Genomic DNA, 19,143 nt, shown 5'->3' with positions numbered 1-19,143 from the left:
GGTATCAAAGCATTCCTTAGTATGATTACTATTTAAGTACCTTGGGAAGCTGCATTCTCTTCATCATCCATTGTGAGATCAATGACACCACCTGAATCACTGCCAGCAGGTTTCCCACTCTGAAAAACAAAACTTCTGAATTTTGCAAAGGAACCCCTGGCACATATTACACATAACAAAAAAATACAGTAATAGTAAAGTGAAATGAGAATAATGAGTAGCTTAGTTCAATCTGGACACCTGAATGGCTTTACCTAAAGAAACAGAGTTTATCAGATAAACATCCCAGGATACCCGTGAGTTAAACATCTGCCACATGAAATACAATTTTCAAAGGAAATTCTATAAAATTTTTTTAAAAAAATTAAGCTGTACGTGGCATAGAGCTTTTAGAGCAATACATGCTTTAAGTGACAAGTGATTAAACAAATATTATTCATTTTCTGACATTTAAAATGTTGATCAATCCCACTCTGAATTATCAATAATAATCCACCAACACACCAAAGGCAATATTTAAAGCCAGAATTAAAGAATCTAAATGTTTTTTCTCCCTAAAAAATAGTATGGTATGAAATAGAATGATAAAAATATTAATAGTTATGGTATGATATGCTATTTACTGGACATCCAATTTGACCAAAGTCAACCCATTGTATAAAATCATTAGAAATATTAGGATAAAAACACAACTTCTAAAAACCACATGATAGCAACAAAAAAAGAAGGAAGGACAATATAGACCTAAAGAGCCAGGACTCTGAAGTCAGGAAGATTGAGTACATCTTTATAGTTCCAACTTATGAACTATGTGAATTTATGTGAAGAGATACTGTTCTCAATTTCCAAAATGTGAATATTGAGGATTTTATGAGGATTAATCCAAATGTGTGTATATAACATCATACATGACACATAATTGCTTAATAAATTATAATCACAATTTACTTTGATACATTATACGGAGATCAACTCCAAATGATTAAGATTTTCGTTGGCAAAACTCAAATTTTATTGAAATTGAAGAAAATAATTCTTTGACTTTAGAAAATCCTGGCCCAATCCCAAGATAATAATACATTTCTAAATCTTATAAATCTTTCTACAATAACGATTTCATAGAAAACTTATAAACAAACAATAAAATCTGTAAAATCCAAAACTGAAAAGTCCCCAACAAACCTCAAAGAATGTAAAAAGAATCTACTCACTATGACACATTAGCTGTAAGGTCCAGTTTTCAAAATTTACTAAGTTTTGAAATTTATAAAAAAAATTATCAAATAAGTAAGCAAAGACCAGTAAAGTGGAAGCCAACTTAGGGACAAAAGATAAGTCAACAGAAAATGACACCAAGCAGAGCCAGATGGTGCATTCAGCAGATAAAAACTTCAAAGTAGGTATTAAAAATATGTTCAAAGAATTAAAGAAAAATGTAACATTAATGAATGCATAAACAGGAAATCTCAAAGGAGAAGTAGAAACTGAAAAACAAAAATGAAAAGAAAAGGGCTGAAAGAAATGATTAATAAAAACTAGTGAGGTAGGCACAAAAGCAGATTGCAGGGAGCAGAAAAATCTCAGTGAAATAGATGCTACATCTATAGAAATTTCCCAGTCCACAGAACAGAAAAACAGAAGGAAATATGAAAAGAACCAGAAACTTGTGCAATAATAAAAAAGTTCAGCAAAGCCCTAAATGAGAGAAAACAAACAAAAAAAAGGGCTAAGATAAATTATTTGAATTTGAAGAATAACCAAAACTTACCAAATTTGGTGGAAAACATTAATTTAAAAATCCAAGAGGTTCAATGAACCTCACCCAAGCGGGACAAACACTAAAAAATTCACTCCTACACACATTAGAGTCAAACTACTGAAATGAAAATTTTGAAAGCAACCACAGAAAATTACATATTACAAAGGACCAAAGAGTTATTGCTGACTATTGATCAGAAATTATGGGAGCAAGAAGACACTGGAACAATATATTCAAAATGCTGATTAAAAAAAAAAAAAACAACTTTAAAGTAAAATTCTATATCCAATGAAGCTCTCCCTGAGAAAAGAAGGCAACAGAGACAAAAGTACATTTTTAGATATACAAAAGCCAAGAAAATGCATAATTAGCAAATCTATATTGTAAGAAAACCTTATGGAAATTCTTTAGTTTGAAAAGAAATACCAATTCAGATTCACAGGAAGGAAAGAAGAGGGCCAAACAAGGTAAACATGAGGATAAATATTAATATTCCAGACCATATATCTTTTCTGTTCTAAAATTCTATAAAATTGTTTTAAAATTCAACAATTGAAAACAATGTATTTATAGATTTAATTTACAACACATGTAGAAGCAATAGAGTATAATATATGTGAAAACAAGACCACAATATACATGAAAACAAGAATGTGACACACAAGGAAAGCAAGAGTATTAACAGGGTAAATATAAACTAAATATAAAATTGCAGAGTTCCTATAACTTAGAACTAAGTAATTCAATATTAATTCTAAGTATATTGATATAATTTTTAAGACAGATACATACTATAAACTGCCAGAGTAACCCCTAAAAAAAAAAAAAAAGAAAGAAAGAAAACAAAACACATATAGGTAGAAAGCCAGAGGAATTAAGATAGAATACTTTAAAAAAACTGACATGAGATAAAGAAGGAAAGAAAACACACAGAAACAACAACAAAACGGATGAAAAAAACAAAAATCAAATAGCAAAATAGATCTAAGCACAACCATGTCAATAATTATATTAACTGTAATGACTAAAAAGTATCAAACTGTAGAGATTGTCAGATGGATAATTCAGCAAGAAATCAAGATATCAAAAATAATGTTTTTTAAACCTAGAGATTCACTTTAAATACAAAGACACAGACTGACACTAAAAAGCTGAAAAATATATATATCTCATAATAGAGCATCAAAACATATGAAACAAAACTGACAAAATTAAAGAGAGAAAGACAAATTCACAATCATGTTGGAGACTAAATGATCACTCTCAACAAGCAATAGATAAAACCACTAGAACAAAAAACAATAAAGAGTAAACATACAGAAGATTGAAAGGACACTATCAACCGCACTAACTTATTTGAAATTTATAAAACAAATACATACTCTTCTGAAGTGTAAATGATACACTATACCATAACACACAGCTAATATATTTTCTAAACACAACAGCATTAAATGAGAAATCAATAAAAATAAAGATATTTGCAAAATTCCCAACTACTATGAAATTAATCACACTACACAATCTAAAACCCAAAAGGAAGTAAGAAACTAAATGATATGAAAATGCAATGTATAAAAATTTGTGGCTTGCAGTACTTAGAGGAAAATTTATATCATTAAATGTTTATACAGGACAAGAAGGAAAAATCTGCAATCATTAATCTAAGCTATGAATTATGATTTTTATTGATCATAACCTGACTGACACAATTCATCCATTAACACACACTACAGGTAGTCTCCTGGATAGATTTTATTTTTCAGAAATAAAATTGGTAATTATTTGAATAATTATTAACTGCATTTATAAGATAGTCATGATAACTAGCACTATTCCTATCAGACTCCATGCTAAATGATTTGCATTCATTAACACATTTAATCTTCATAATAACCCTACGAGGTAAGTACTAGCATTAGCTCCATTTTATAGGTGAAAAATCTAAGGTGTTAAACAACTTGGCAAAGCACCCACTATTAAGTGACAGGCACCAGACTGTCTGACTATAGAGCTTATTATTTCTATGCCACTAGGTGATCAACAAACATATACAAATACATGTATCTTTACATTTTTTTTCCTGACAAAACGTATCTGAGAAACCTTACCTAATCAGAGACATGTTTATAACAGTTTAAACAGTTTTTAACACTACAAATTTATTTTATTAATAAGTTAGCTAAGTATGTGTTTATTCCCCCAAATGATCAGTCTCATTTAGTAAACACTAAGAAAATTTCAAGAGAGCAAAGATATTGGCTTTTTGGGGGGGGGGGTCGGTAATTAAACAAATAACAAGAACATATCTGAAAGGTCGGGGGGTAGGGCACTTCAGCAGTTGTTAACCCAAAAGACCTGGTTGCTCACTCCTTGAACATCTCTCCAAGGAAACTTGAAACCATAATTGAGGCTTGGTCAATTATCAGTAATGTGACCCTTGGAAGATCACACTAATGATTAGTAATTTTCTTATATACACCTTGAACAGCTGACTGTGCCATACTGGCTCATCAGGATAGCTTTGTACAAATATCAAGACTGATGATGTACACTTGGGTTTCATTGTTGGGGCCTGGAGTTTCCAATGCCATGGCTAGTTACATAGAAAAATGTGGCTATGTGATTAGCCCCTCCCAGAAAACTTCAGACCCTGAGTCTCTATCAGGCTTCTCTGGTTAGAGACTCTTAGCACATGTCCCAGAGGTTAATAAGCCAGAAAAAAGCAAATCCTGTGTGATCCCAGACAAAAGAGGACTTGGAAGCTTGTGCCTGATTTCTCTGAACTCTACTCAGTGTATATTTTTTTTTCCTGTCAACCATGAGTGTAACCTGCTCCTCCTGGGACTTATGAGTCTTTCTAGCAAATCAGCAAAGTTCAAGTAATCTTCAGTCCTTCAAAACAATATAACTACAGATAACTACATAAAGAATTCTACACTGTTTTATAACATGTACTGATAATTTTAATAAATGAATAAATGTATTCACTATATAAAATATATTAGCAATCATTATGTAAAATGATATATATGAATAAAATACATAATTCATTATATGAATATGTTAATGAATACTTATTTGGGGGACAGGAAAATCTTTAAGGAATAGAAAAAGAATATTTTACATATGTAATTATTTCCTAATTAGCTATGGCTAAACAACAATCATTTCCACACTAGACATCTAGATTTCTTCTAATCTAAATTGCCTTAAAATGTTAAGAAGTACAACTAAGTTGGCTTGGTAAAGAAAAAAGATGTTAGCCAAGGGTGTTTAACACATTCACTGCCATGTGAGCTGTATTTAACTCACGCCAGTTTTAAGTCCGGGCCTTGTGAAAAATATGTAACTCACATGTCTCTTCTCACCTTGGGAGCCTCAAGAACTATTTTTCAAGTTGCATATAACTCACACATAGAAAACAATAAAAAATAACAAATTTTTCATTGAATTAGATAGGACTATTTTTTTTTTGAAGTTTTTATTCTATTTTCGTAATAAAACACCATGGCTCCAAGGAAAAAAAATTTTTTTTCTAGTGTGGCAGTCAATGTGTTAAAACGGGACAATTCAAAGAATCACATGCTACCTGTTTCATACTAGTTTCTACCTGTTAATAAGAGGCATATTAGGGTAAAAAGCTAACAAGAATTGCTTAATGTATTTTCAAAAAACCAATAATGTAATATTAATGAAGGTATTCATCACAATGACAAAAATTATTTGTACCAAAAAATTCAAGCTTACAAGCATGAATTTATAACTGAAAGGACAGTTCCATAATGGTTTCTTATTCCATAATAAAGCTCTCCTACTATATTTTTTATTCATATCAATAATAGTACGGTATAAATTAAAATATTTTAGATTCTAAAAGCTGTGAAGTGTGGAGTACTACATGAGGTTTTAGATTTCCTAGAATATAATAAGCAGTTGGGTGTAACTAGATTTTGGATTTTTGTAAATTTTTCTTGAATTTTAAGTATAACAAACTTTTATATTTATTTTGATTTCACTTATGTATTTATATTACATACACTATATTTCAGCTAAAAAGCTCTGTAGACAGTACAGTCTAATAGAATTTTTAGCAATGATGAAAATTTCTATATCTGTGCTGTTCAAAATGGTAGTTACCAGCCACATGTGGCTATGGAGACTTCAAATGGGGTTACTATGACTAAGGAACTAAAATTTTAATTCAATTTTAATTTTCTTTATTTATTATTTTTTTAGAGTCAGGGTCTCCCTCTGTTGCCCAGGTTGGAGTGCAGTGGCTCAATCATAGCTCAAACTCCTGGGCTCCAGTGATTCTCCTACCTCAACCTCCCATAGCTAGGACTACAGGCATGTGCCACTACACCCAGCTAATTTTTTACACTTTTTTGTACAGATGGGGTCTCACTATGTTGTCCAGGCTCGTCTGAATTCCTGACCTCAAGTGGTCCTCCCACCTCAGCCTCCCAAAGCACTGGGATTACAGGTGTGAACCACCATACCCAGCAAAAATCTATCATTTTGAAGAAAAATAGCCATAATCAAAGATCATTATGCCCTTGTTTTAAAATCTACATCCATATCATGCCTGATATACTCAAGACTTTGTTTTTCCAGCAATAATATGAGTTTCTTAAAATAATTAAGAGGAAGGAAAGAAAATAAAACTATCAACAGTCTAATGACTTTGCTATAAATCTAATACACCTAAAGCAAGAACAAGAACACCGTTAATACAGGGAAAAAGTAGCTACTCCATTACTACTTAGATAAGATTTAATATGAAAAAGTATCAAGACTGGCATAGTGCTAATAAGCTATCAGAAAGACAAAAAACTTCTTCCCAAATGACATTTCTGATCACCTTTAAGGAAACAAAATAGTGGTAAGGAAGAGGCAGGGTGGTATAAGTGAAGGTAAGCCAGTTGGACCTTCTCCAAAGGTTGGACCTAGAAGAAATTCCATGTGTTTTCCTTTTGCAGACAATCTTTACAGTAAATGAAGAAATACTGGACTGTCAACTGTATAATCCAACCAGTGAGTTAAAATAATAAATATAACATTATCTCTAACAGAACTACTAAGCAAAAAAATCTCAATTCTCATCCAACATCAGAGAGGCTGTGAGAAACTGGATAGTTGTAAAAACAACCAGACATACAACAATTTTCACTGTATCAAAGAATACTGAGGAAAATCCATTCTTCCGTGGGCTATAATTAGAATTTTACTTTGAAGTGAAAGGAAAAAAAAAATCTTACCTGTGATGTGCTATCAGCCGCTTTCTTGTTAACAGAAGCATCTATTGTTTTGTTTGTCTGGTTTTCTAAGAAGAAAAAAAAAAAAGAAAGAAAGAAAGAAGACCCATTTTTTAAAACATCTATAAAATATAAAACGTTATAGGTTGCTTTACATATAATAATTCATATAATTTTCCCCAACTGTTTTTCTGTCGACATTTCACATAGGTAAATGAACTCTTTCATAGATCACTGCTATAGTATCTTTCTGAGGGGCAAATTCACAATATAGATCAAAAAACTTCCCATTGACCTAGCAATTTAAACTCTATCCTAAGGAACACCTTGGAGAAATAATTTAAGATATACATAACTTAAACATAAATTAAATATTCTAACATGAGGAAATGGTTAAACAAAATATAATTATCCCCACGATGCCAATGAAGATGGAAAAAAACAAAACAAAACAAACAAAAAAAAAAACAGAAAAACAAAATATAATTCTTCCATACTATGGCCCTTTGAAGACATTGAAAAAAATGTAATATGTCAAAATGTTTGTAATAAATTCAGTAGAAACAGTTGCAGTGATTCTGAGAAAATACACAACCATATTTCTTAGTAGTTCAATCACATGATTTTTCTTTGCTTCTTCATTTTTCAATAAATTTGTACAGAGTTTGTGGTTAAAAAAAATAATAAAGTTAGTTTGAAGAAGACAGAAAATAAACCAAGTATGTTTTGCCCCAATTTCCAAAGGGAGCAAAAGACAGAAGGTATTAAATTTTAGCAAATGCTTTTTGAGTCTACTGAGGAAATTATTTAACTTTTCCTCTTTGGTAATGTGGCTTATTATCTGGAGTTTTCTAATGTTGAAACATCCTCTCCTTTCATTCTGCAGACAAAATTTTCTTGGTCAAAATAAGGCATTCCTTTAATTTGCAAATTTTCATAACACATATAGACAGACTAAACCAATTATGTTTTTTTAAAAAATAGAAGATAAAACTATCTATGTAGCTCCATATGTGCATATATAAAATCTGAACATCTAAAAAATCAGGTAGAATAAATATTCAACTGGTAAAACAGGTATTCCAGGGTAGTGAAATAAAAATGAAGCCCTTCCGATTTCTCTCTACTTGTGCTGAATTATTTTAATTCCTTTTGTATGAAGAATACATTAACACATTATTTACTTTTTAAAAAATATTTAAATTACTTCGATTATTATAAATGAACACGTTTGGACTATGAAGTTCCTGAAAAACTAACACAAGACAAATTCCAGATTACCGATCCTACACAGTGGAGTACTAGGATATACTAGTGACATTATCAAAACATCAGTGATTTACTACCAAACTTTCTTATATACAATATTAAAACACATATGTTTGAATTTGAACCACTTTTGTTTTCAAATAAAAATAAAAGGTAACTTACAACTATAACAATATTCCTTATTCTAGATTTTCAATTAACATTCCCCATCCTTTTATTATAAATTCCTCCCCGCCTTTTTTTTCCGACAGGGTCTCATTCTGTCGCCATGGCTAGAGTGCAGTGGCATCACCATACCTCACTGCAACCTCAGATTCCTGGGCTCAAGCGATCCTCCTGCCTCAGCCTCCCAAGTAGCTGAGACTACAGGCATGCATCACCACCATGCCCGGCTAACTTTTCTATTTTTTGTAGTGACTGGTCTCGCTCTTGCTCAGGCTGGTCTTTGAACTCCTGACTTCAAACAATCCTTCTACCACAGCCTCCCAAAGTGCTAGGATTACAGGCATGAACCACCATGCTCAGCCCCGTGATTCTTAATGTAACATTTTACAGTTTCACTACATTGTTTTTGTTTTCTTCTACTACTATCTACCTTAGATGACTTCTGAAAGTAAAAAGTTATACTCAACCTATCACTCGACAAAATTGGTCAGGATGCAAAATCAGAAACTGCAGCTTAAAATCCTTATATCATATGGGCCACATTTCTATCTTGTTATCCTTAAAAGTTATTGTCACTTAACCAACACCACATTTTTACCATAGTCATAAAAGTATTTTATAAGAATTAAACTAGCAGTATCTCTTAGTAGGTGTGGAAAATTGTTATAGAAACAAAAATAGAAGGTAAAATATTCATTCATTTAACTCTGTCCTTGAAGAAACTCAAAGGAAATTATGGTTGAAGAAGTAATTGTTTGTTCCAACTCTAGTTTTCTTACACTCTTGGAATAAGAGATACTTAGTGAAACCTGACAGCATACATTATATATGAATTATATATAACTCTCCCCCAAATCCATTCTTTCTTTAATGTCTAGCTTGGTAAATAGCAGTAGCATTTAAAAAAGTCTTAGAAATCTGAGTCCTCTTTGAGTTTTCCATCTCTCTTACCCACACCTAAACTTTTATCAATAAATTGATATAAGTACTGCCAATTCTACCTTCATGAATAACTTTTACATCTTTTACATGATCACATCTCACATCTAGCTCACTAGAAGAACCTCCAGCTTCCTAACTGTCCTCTCTAACTCCATTCTTACCCCTCCAAACCATTCTCCACACTGCAGCCAGGGTTTATAGATATTACCTACCCTCCCCCAACCCCACAAAAATACTTTAACTCCTATTTCCCCCGTTCTTCCATACATTATCTCAAACATTCCCAGATCTCCCATGTCCTCTCAAAGAAACCTGCATATTTTAACACTCATCACATTTATAATTAATTACTTCTTGAATGGCAATGTTCCCTATTTGATTGTAAGCTTGGTGAGAAGAGGGACTATTTTGTATGTTTCTGTGTGTCTACAGGATCTTAGAACAATACAGGAATTCACTAGTTCATGAATGAATGAAATTAGCTATAATCTGAGCCCTAAATTTCCAAGCAGCCCCTAGGAGTACATTTACTTTACTATAAACAGAAAATACTGACTTAAAATCCATAAGGATATATTGAAATATAACAAAATATTAGGTCATTAAATATGAAATGCCTATTTCAAATGAAAAGCGTAGTTTATTATATCTCAAACAAGAAGCAGTACAATTAATCAAAATAACTATCAACACAGTTTTGCCATCTTAACAGTAGCTTGTTTATGCCAGCAGGGAAGAAGCCTGGAGAGCGAGTGGCAATGAAATCATGAAAGGCATTTTCCACAGCTTGCTGAGAACTAAATATTTTTCCTTGCAAGTGGTCCACAGCCTGGAAGAAGTGGTAGTCAGTTGGTGCAAGGTCTGGTAAATATGGTAGATGACAGAGTTTCCAAGTCCAGCCTCTATAGTTTCAGCAGCATTAATTGTAGGACATGTGGTCAAGCCTTGCCTTGCAAGAGAACTGGCCTGTCTCTATTGACCAATCTCGGCTGCTTAATTGCAAGCATCCTCATCATTTCATCCAACTGATTGCAGCAGATACCACTGTAATCGATTGACCAGGTTTCACGAAGCTGCAGTGGATAATACCAGTGCTAGATCACCAAACAGACACCATTAGCTTTTTTTTGATGAATATTCGGTTTTGGACTATGTTTCAGCACTTCATCTTTATCCAACCCTTGCGCCAAACACTTGGGATTGTCAAAAAGAATCCATTTTTCATCACATGGGACAATACGGTGTAGACATGGTTTCCCTTTGTGTCATGACAGCAAAGAAAGGAAGGCTTCAAGATGATTTCTCTTCTGATGCTCATTTAATTCACGTGGTCCCCAGCTTCTTTATCTTGCCAATTTGTTTCAGATGGTCCAATGTTGTTGGAACAGTAACATGGAATCTTGCTGCTATTACACGCATAGGTTGAGATGGATTCGCTTTCACTACAGCTTTCAGCTCATCATTATCCATCTTGGTCACAGGTTGCCCATGTGGCTCATTTGCAAGATCAAAATCACCAGAACAGAACTTCTCAAACCACTGATGTCCTGTGCATTCATTAGCCATATCCTTCCCAAACACTTTGTTGATATTTCAAGCTGTCTGCACAGCACTAGTTCCATGACAAAACTCATATTTGAAAATAACACAAATTTTTGACTTATCTATGGTTTCACAAAAATTGCTCTAAAAAAAAAAATTGAAAGATAATCACAAGACAAACCAGGTATTTGCAAGAATGAGGATGTACCTTCACAATAAAAATAAAACAAGATGTCAGAGATACCAACTGTCAAACTTAGTACACAGGGAAATCAGACATTTCATACTTAATAAAATGAATGCAGCCCAGTCATAGAGCATATGTTCTTATTAAAAGTAAATTTAAAAAATAAAAATAAAAAATAAAAGTAAATTATACCTGCATGAGTATAGGACTTAGAAAGTTTTAATTATATAATCTAATTACTTTATCACATTAGGGATGTATTAAAGTTGGCTTCAACTTTCATATTTACCCAAAATTTGTTATTTGGCTTCGGCTGGGTTTTGGGAAGCTAAACAGCCAAATGCCTACTTTAACATCATTTATGGCACCCTTGAAATTACAGCTTTTGGATATAATCAAAAAACATGTTTTTATATGATCTCATTTTAATTAACATGAAAATAACATACAAAGATTGCAATTCACATTTAATCATTTTCAAATGTAGGTAAGCATTCTAAATGGAACTTGAAATGAAGATCTCTTTAATATAATTTAACATTAAAATATATAAATGTGTTAGTATTCATGTTAAAATATAAAATTTCATATTTGAGTATCAAGGTATATCACAGAAGTATTAATAGAATACTATAATAATTAATGACTGTGAAAACTATTAATTTTATATACAAAAAAGTTAACAGCCAAATTAAACACTGTTTAATAGCAATAGGTACTATATTACTATTACTAATAGTATGCATATTACTAATAGAATGCATCAACTATATAATTTTGGGAATATACCCTTTTTGTTCTATCAAATGCTCATAAAAACTTTAAGGAAACAGAATAATGAAATTATAATTCTAATATTTGTACAAGTGTTCAGAGTATGAACATTCATAACATTAAACAAAATAGTATTTTAAGTTACTCATTTCTTTTCACGCCATGGTCTTCCAGGAAAAGTTCTATATTTAGGAATAGAACTCATCTTGTGACCATGAATTAAAAACAATGTCAACTTTGCCTCAAAACTTCACAAAGAGGAAAAACTCCAAAATTACATAAAACAATGTCCATCAATAAATCATCTGACATAATAAAAAATACTAAGACTTCAAAGAAAAGGAAATTACAGAAAAATGAAGTGTCACCCAAAAATATTGCTTGTCCACTGACCGCAAGTAAAAGTAAGCATGTCTTAGTGTTGCAACATGAAAGTGTCCAAAGAATAATGTGGTAGCAGATAACACTAAGAAACATTGTCCTTGTACTACATAAACACTTAAATTATGAATATTATTAATAATTACATTTTCATGTAAAATCAGTTTATTCTTATATCTCAGATGTTCATTATATGAGGGTGATATTCAGCTTCAGCCCAATATTAATTTTGATCTGCCACTCATTTACTTTCTTGACAACTCTGTGAAATACCATCACTATTTTATATGAGAAAACACACTTAGGGAGTTAGCACATTTCTAATGGCTACATGACAAATAAAAAGTAAGGCTTGTGGAAAAAAAAATAAAAAATAAAATAAAAAAAAAAATAAAAAAAAAAAGTAAGGCTTGTGTATCTCATAAAAGTAATTTTGTACTTTTGAATCTGTTGCACATATTTCTTGGTCATTTACTACATCAACAGCAAAGATCCTATAGCAATTTCATATACACATGCTATCTACCCATTCTTGCCTGTCTTTCCAAAAGTAGTGGGGATATGTGAAGTCAGAAATGAATAATCAAGTTCAAGAATACACACAAATTATATGTTTTCTAGGAACAAAGAAGACAGAGTTTGGCAGATTTTAAATACACATACAGTTCAAGTTCTCCTTTTTTGCAATATTTCTAAGTAAAATATAAACATAATCATATGTCACATGGGAAAACACAGAAAAAACAAGAAGGAATCATTTTGTAGTAAATGAGAAAAGGAAGAACCTATTTTTACATTGTTCAAATTTGGAAGACATTGAGTATGAATGCACAAACGATTTTCCTAAATGGGTAAGGAAGATATGTGCTTTAAATTTTTCTCTTATAAGTATATACTATGTAAATTAGATACTTCAAAATATGTTTTATTCAGATACTCCTGGCAAATGTATCATAAAAGTAATTCACGATTCTTGCTACAAAGATGAAATTAAAAACTCACCAAAATTAGGAAAATTACTAAAAGATAAAATGTAAATGCTAACTTCTCACCCAAAATAAACCCCCTCTCAAACCTCATTTTAACAACATTTCTCTTAGGTATCTAAAAAATTACTAAAAACAATCTCAAGGAAATTCTATTTTGTTCTTCAAATAATGCTAGCCACTTAACCAAAAAAAGTTCAATCATCTAAAGGCCATTAACATGCTTGCATTTCTATTATTAAATCTATGTGGTGACTTACCAATTCTTGGGGTGGCAGTACTGTTCTGTTCTGCAGGAGATGAAGTACTAAATGCAGAAATTGGAATTTTCATCTGTATAGAACCTCGATTATTTGGTGGACTATAGAGTCCTGATGGGCCCACTGTGGGTAAAGAAGTCCTTGTGGCTTGTACAATAGAGTGTGCTGTTGGAACAGCCTGTACAGCAAGTGTTGTTCCTAATGGTGCAGCACTGGCAGGAGGGTTCCTCTGAATACTAGGACTGGGCACAGACGGAACGTTGTTTGGTTTGGTGGGATTTGGCAAGGATGGCAAGGATACTGGATTTTTGGTAAGACCACTCACTGCAGGTGGGCTTTGCACAGAAATGAATTCAACATTGCCAGATGGCTGATTCGTCACCAAAGTCCCTGGATGGCTTTGTAGTAGCTGAGGCTGGGAGGATACCGCAACAGGTACATGCAAAATCACTGGCAAAGGTTGTAAAGAGATTGTAGGTTGGGGATTTCCACTAGGCACCTGAGCAGTAGCAACTACTGTAGCTGTGTTGGGTGCAGGAAGAACTGTCGTCGTTGTCAGAGAACCTGAGGTCACTGGAGTCTGCAATTTAGGTTGAGTACTGACAACTGTTGGAGGAGTGACAAGATTGGTTGAAGATACTGTAGAAAAAAAACAGAAGTCTCAATTTAAATGGCTATCTCAATTTATCAGCTAAGATAATACATTGCATTAAGTACAGTAAAGTCTTTTATAACAAAATTTTTTCCAGATTTAAATTCTGGAAATTCTTAGAATTAAATTCTTAGAAGCATTTTGCTTTGGTATACTTGGCATATAATGAAAACCACACATGATTTATGATTACCATGGAAGACAGCTATCTGGGTATCAAAATAGTCTCTAAAATTTGTTATAATCCCTTCAGAGTAGCTAACTGGAAAAACAATCAAAAATATACTGAAAACTAATTAGGTTAAAATGTATAGATATTTTGGAAACTACACTAAAAACATTATAAATGCACTACAACACCAGCAATATAGACTCGAATAGTAAATCTAGAAAGAATCAAGACCATCAATGAATAATAGGTAAATTTAATCATCATATTTTATCATTGAGGCCATGTGAAACCTGTGCCTGTGGGTGAGTTTTACTGAATTCCCTAGGAGAAGAACTATTGAGGGAAGGTTCCCTCTCTATTAACACTATCGACATTTTATGATATGGAAGACAGCACTGAGTGAAGGCGGGAGATGAATTAATTAAGAAATGAGGGAGCATATACAAAAGAGCAGAGGAAATCGAAATGCTAGTCATTAGAGTTTTATAGTAATTTTGCTTCAACTACTTGTGTTTATTCTTACTGGAACAGTTTTGAAATATAAGACCAAATTTTTTTTCTCATTGGTTTATAGTCTTTCCAAAATCACAGGCACACTAGGAACAGCAATTCTCAAAATATGTTCCGGGGGATGTATAGGGTTTTCTGAGACCCTTTCAGGGAGTTTGCAATGTTAAAACTATTTTCATAACAATAACGACATCATTTGACTTTTTCAATGAGTGGATATTTGTATTGATAGAGCAAAAGCAACGGTGTGCAAAACTTGTGATGCCTTAGTACAAAAATCAAGGTAGTGTAGTGACCAACTGTCACTGCATTCTTCATGCTTACAGTAAAAGACAAAGTCAGTTTCACTTAAGGATGTCCATGATGATGCAGTAAAAACTATTAATTTTATTATATCTCAAACCTTAAGTAAGAGTTCTTCTTAATATTCTGTGTGAACAAACAGGCAGTACTTAAAAAACACCACTGCTGCATACCAAACCAGTAGTAGACTCTGCTTGGGTGATTCAAGGAAAAGTGCTTGTGCAATTGAGTTGTAAGCTAAACTAGCAGCCTTTTTCAAGGTAGACTATTTTTACTTAAAAGAATGATTTACAGATGCACTGATTATTCACGTTTAAGTATTTTACAGATCTTTTCTTAAAAATAAAACAAGTAAGGCAGTCACTTCAAAGAAAAAACCCAACAGTATTCATTGGCAATACTAAAATTTGAGCTTTAAAAACAAACATTAGAACTTTGGGAAAAACTTACATCTGTCATTGGGAGCATGAAATGACAGCTTCCTAAATCCCTAAAGAGTTTTCTGAGAGGAATTGATAGTGAAATTAATGTGACTGAAAAAAACTTATTAATGAAATGTGCCAACATTTGGAAGATTTGCATAACTTAGTGAATATTTTTCAAATAATGAATGAATGATATTAGTGAAAGATCCACCCAAGTGCAAGGTAGATGAGTGGATATTTATGGAAGAGTTAGAAAGGTTCATCGGCATGGTTTCAGATTCCACTTTGCAACTAGCCTTTAAAGAAACTAATAATTAACAGTGTCAAAGAATATCCACAATTATTTATAAGGGCCAGTGCTTTGCACCTCCATATTTGTATGAGCCTGGGTTTCCTTCATATACTTCAGCCAAATCAACATATTAAAACAGACTGAAACCGGATATAGATGAGAATCCAGCTATCTTAGCTGTCTTAACATTTTAAGCAAAATATTAAAGAGATTTTTGAAAATATAAGACAGTAACATTCTTTCCACTGATATTTTTAAGCTTGGGAAAATACAGTTATTTTTCATTAAAAAAGTGTTTTTATGTTAGATATTATGGGCTTACTATGTTTAAATGAATAAACATTTTAAAAATTCATTTTAATTTGTTTCATTTCACTGATAGCAAATATCAATTGATATAACCCACATAAACAAAAGCTCTCTGAGGTTCTTAATAATTTCTTAAGATTATAAAGGGATCTGGAAACAAGAAAGTTTGAGAACTACTATGATAGAGATTTGAGTATCTATACTGTATTTTCATGCATACTTACCTGTGACCCTGAATTTTTTTTTTTTTTAAAGACAGTCTCACTATGTTGCCCAGGCTGGATTTGAGTTCCTAGGCTCAGGCAATCCTTCCACCTCGGCCTCCTGAGTAGCTGGGACTGTATGTGTGTGCCACTACATCCCAGTTCGATTCTGAATTTTTAATAAAATTTTGTACTTAGACCAATGTGCCCAGTTTTTAAATCCATTTCAACCACAAAAGAATGTAAGAAAAGAGAACCAAAGCTTTCAATTCCTAAGAAAATGTGTTTTTAGTGTTTAAAAAAGTTACCTGTATTCATAGGCGTTTGAAAGGATGGTGGTGCACTCTCGCTTACATTTCTTTTGGACTCCAGCATCTGTCTCACTGTGCCTGCATTTCTATGAAATATATATACACACAAATAGTAAATGGTAAGCCATTCTGGGGGGGCACCAATTGATGTATAAATTGATGTAGAGAAAAAGCAGTGGCACAAAGGGAAAAGGGGCCAGGTTTTGCAACCCTAAATTGCAGGCAAATGCACTGCGGCATTGCTGGCACACAGACTTCTAAATGCTGGCATCTACGGCATTAGCGAAGAGCCTTCTTCTTGTATTCTAATAACAATACCTACCTTGAAGACCAAACTTAGGCCCTAATAAATATAGACATTAGTCTTTCTCACCCCTAACAGAAGCATTTCTCCATTATATGAGAGAATACTATTTATGACAAGTGGTTAAAACCTAGAGTGACCAAAGAAAGCCTTACAATAAAGAAGCAAAAGTAATAACCGCAAATGAACAATATAACAAAGCAGGAAATATATTAAGTATATCAAACACTTATCTGTACATAAATACATGATTACATTCCAAGATTCTTCTATAAAATAAAGAAAATCAGAACTCTGTTCTGCTATTTAAAAACTAGACAGACCATTTATAATTCTCACCTGTAAGGCATTGTATTATTGCTGTTGACATCATTTACAGACTTTCCTGGTGATAGAGGTGGGTTTGGTGGATTCTGGGGAGAAAAACATCAATGTAAAAATAAAACTGAACATACAAGAAATTTTAAAAAAATACAAAAGACCTTTAAATGCTTTGTCAATATATGATGTTACTTTTAAAATATAGTAGAAAACATTACTACCTGAGGCAAGAAATTGAATCTTGACATTGCCACTGGTTAGTTGTATCTCAAGCAAATAATTTACTCTGCTGAAAGCAACTGCTTATGATTTGAAAGATTAATAATGTAATTCCTACATTTCAGTGTTCTTATAAAGATAAAGAATGTGCAAATGGCTCAAATGCTATAAGGGCTCAATAAACATTAACAATATATTAATAAATACAGAGAATAATTAGACTCATTCATTCAATAAATAGCTAGTGAATGCCTACTATATAGCAGGCATAATAAGCATGTTAGCACCAGAAGTCCAACAAGGAAAGTGGTGTCCAAGGTCACAAATCAAAATTCTCAATCAAAATAATTTGTAAGATTTTATTTGAAAACATACTACCTGCCACTATGTGACTTAAATAATTTCATAAAAAGATGTCAAAATTCTAAGTTTCAGTAACAACTTATTTCACCCTTTTCCTCAAAACCAGGAAATACAGAAATGGAATTCTAATACGTATGTATTTATTACCATTATTTAGGCCTCCATCATTAATAATACTAGAATCATTTATTTCGTAAAATGGTAAGAATAAATAACACAACTCTACTTAAGATTAAATCAAGTGTAAGAATGACATATATTAAACCAAAAGTTGTTAGTGCTCAGAATTACATCGAGCAGATGCCCCTGATCACTTTGGATGCCTAGCGGGCCTCAAAGAACAAAGGCAAGACCCTGAGCTTACTACAGCACCAGAGAGATTGCAGTAACACAGACAGACAGCATGGGAGTGCAAAAAAAACCCTGTTTGCTAAAACATCAGAGGCTGCAATACCAAAAATAGACACTAGGGGAGCTCCAGAGTAAACCCAGGCAAATCTCTTCAGGTGGGAAATGGTAACACAAACAAAAGTCCAAAGATGACACACCTCCAAAATAAGGTTTTAGAGGCCCACAGAATCTCTAGTCAGGATGATTAGTGAAGATCTTTCTGTGTACAAAGACAGTGTAAAGAGACTGGGAGAAAGGGCTTGTTTGTTCAAATGGTCAAATTTCAACAAAAGATAACAAGACATACAAAGAAAAAGGGAAATATGACCCAATCAGAGAAATAAATCTCTAGAAATCAATCATAAAGAAACAGAGATCTAAGAACTATCCACCACAGAATTCCAAATAATTGTCATTAAAATGTTCAATGAGGTAAAAGAGAACACAGATAGAAAACTAAATAGAGCTGGGCATGGTGGTTCACGCCTATAATCCTAGCACTTTGGGAGGCTGAGGCAGGATTCCCTGAGAGGAGTCTGAGGTTGCAGTGAGCTATGCTGACACCACCGCACTCTAACCCAGGCAATATAGCAAGACTCTGTCTCAAAAAAATTAAAAAAAAAAAAAAAAACAACTAAGTGAAATAAGAAATCAGGAAAATGGTGCATGAATAAAATGACAATATTGACAAAGATATGGAAACTATAAAAAAGAATCAAATACAAATTCTGAAGTTAAAGAATACAATGGAAATAAAAATTCTCTGCAGGGGATCGAAAGCAGACTGGATCAAGCAGAAGAATGTCAGAATTCTGAAGACAGGTCACTTGAAATTATCAAGCCACC

General features: G+C 32.7%; 1 protein-coding gene across 2 annotated transcripts in view; it reads right to left on the bottom strand.

The window, feature by feature from the left end:
• Positions 1–19,143, bottom strand: part of ATF7IP (activating transcription factor 7 interacting protein) — a 73,811-nt gene that overhangs the window by 13,549 nt on the left and 41,119 nt on the right. For both annotated transcript variants that reach the window (XM_069491791.1, XM_069491793.1), the window contains exons 6-10: positions 17,344–17,417; positions 16,698–16,786; positions 13,524–14,162; positions 7,021–7,085; positions 41–119 (exon numbers count right to left, since the gene is read on the bottom strand). In XM_069491791.1, the coding sequence (XP_069347892.1) occupies positions 41–119; positions 7,021–7,085; positions 13,524–14,162; positions 16,698–16,786; positions 17,344–17,417 (946 nt within the window). The remainder of the gene's footprint in view (positions 1–40; positions 120–7,020; positions 7,086–13,523; positions 14,163–16,697; positions 16,787–17,343; positions 17,418–19,143) is intronic.

Source organism: Eulemur rufifrons, chromosome 16, assembly GCF_041146395.1.
Source record: "Eulemur rufifrons isolate Redbay chromosome 16, OSU_ERuf_1, whole genome shotgun sequence".
In the NCBI taxonomy this organism is placed as follows: domain Eukaryota; kingdom Metazoa; phylum Chordata; class Mammalia; order Primates; family Lemuridae; genus Eulemur; species Eulemur rufifrons.
The sequence above is the reverse complement of the archived record's forward strand: the minus strand, read 5'-3'. Positions and strand labels throughout refer to the sequence as shown.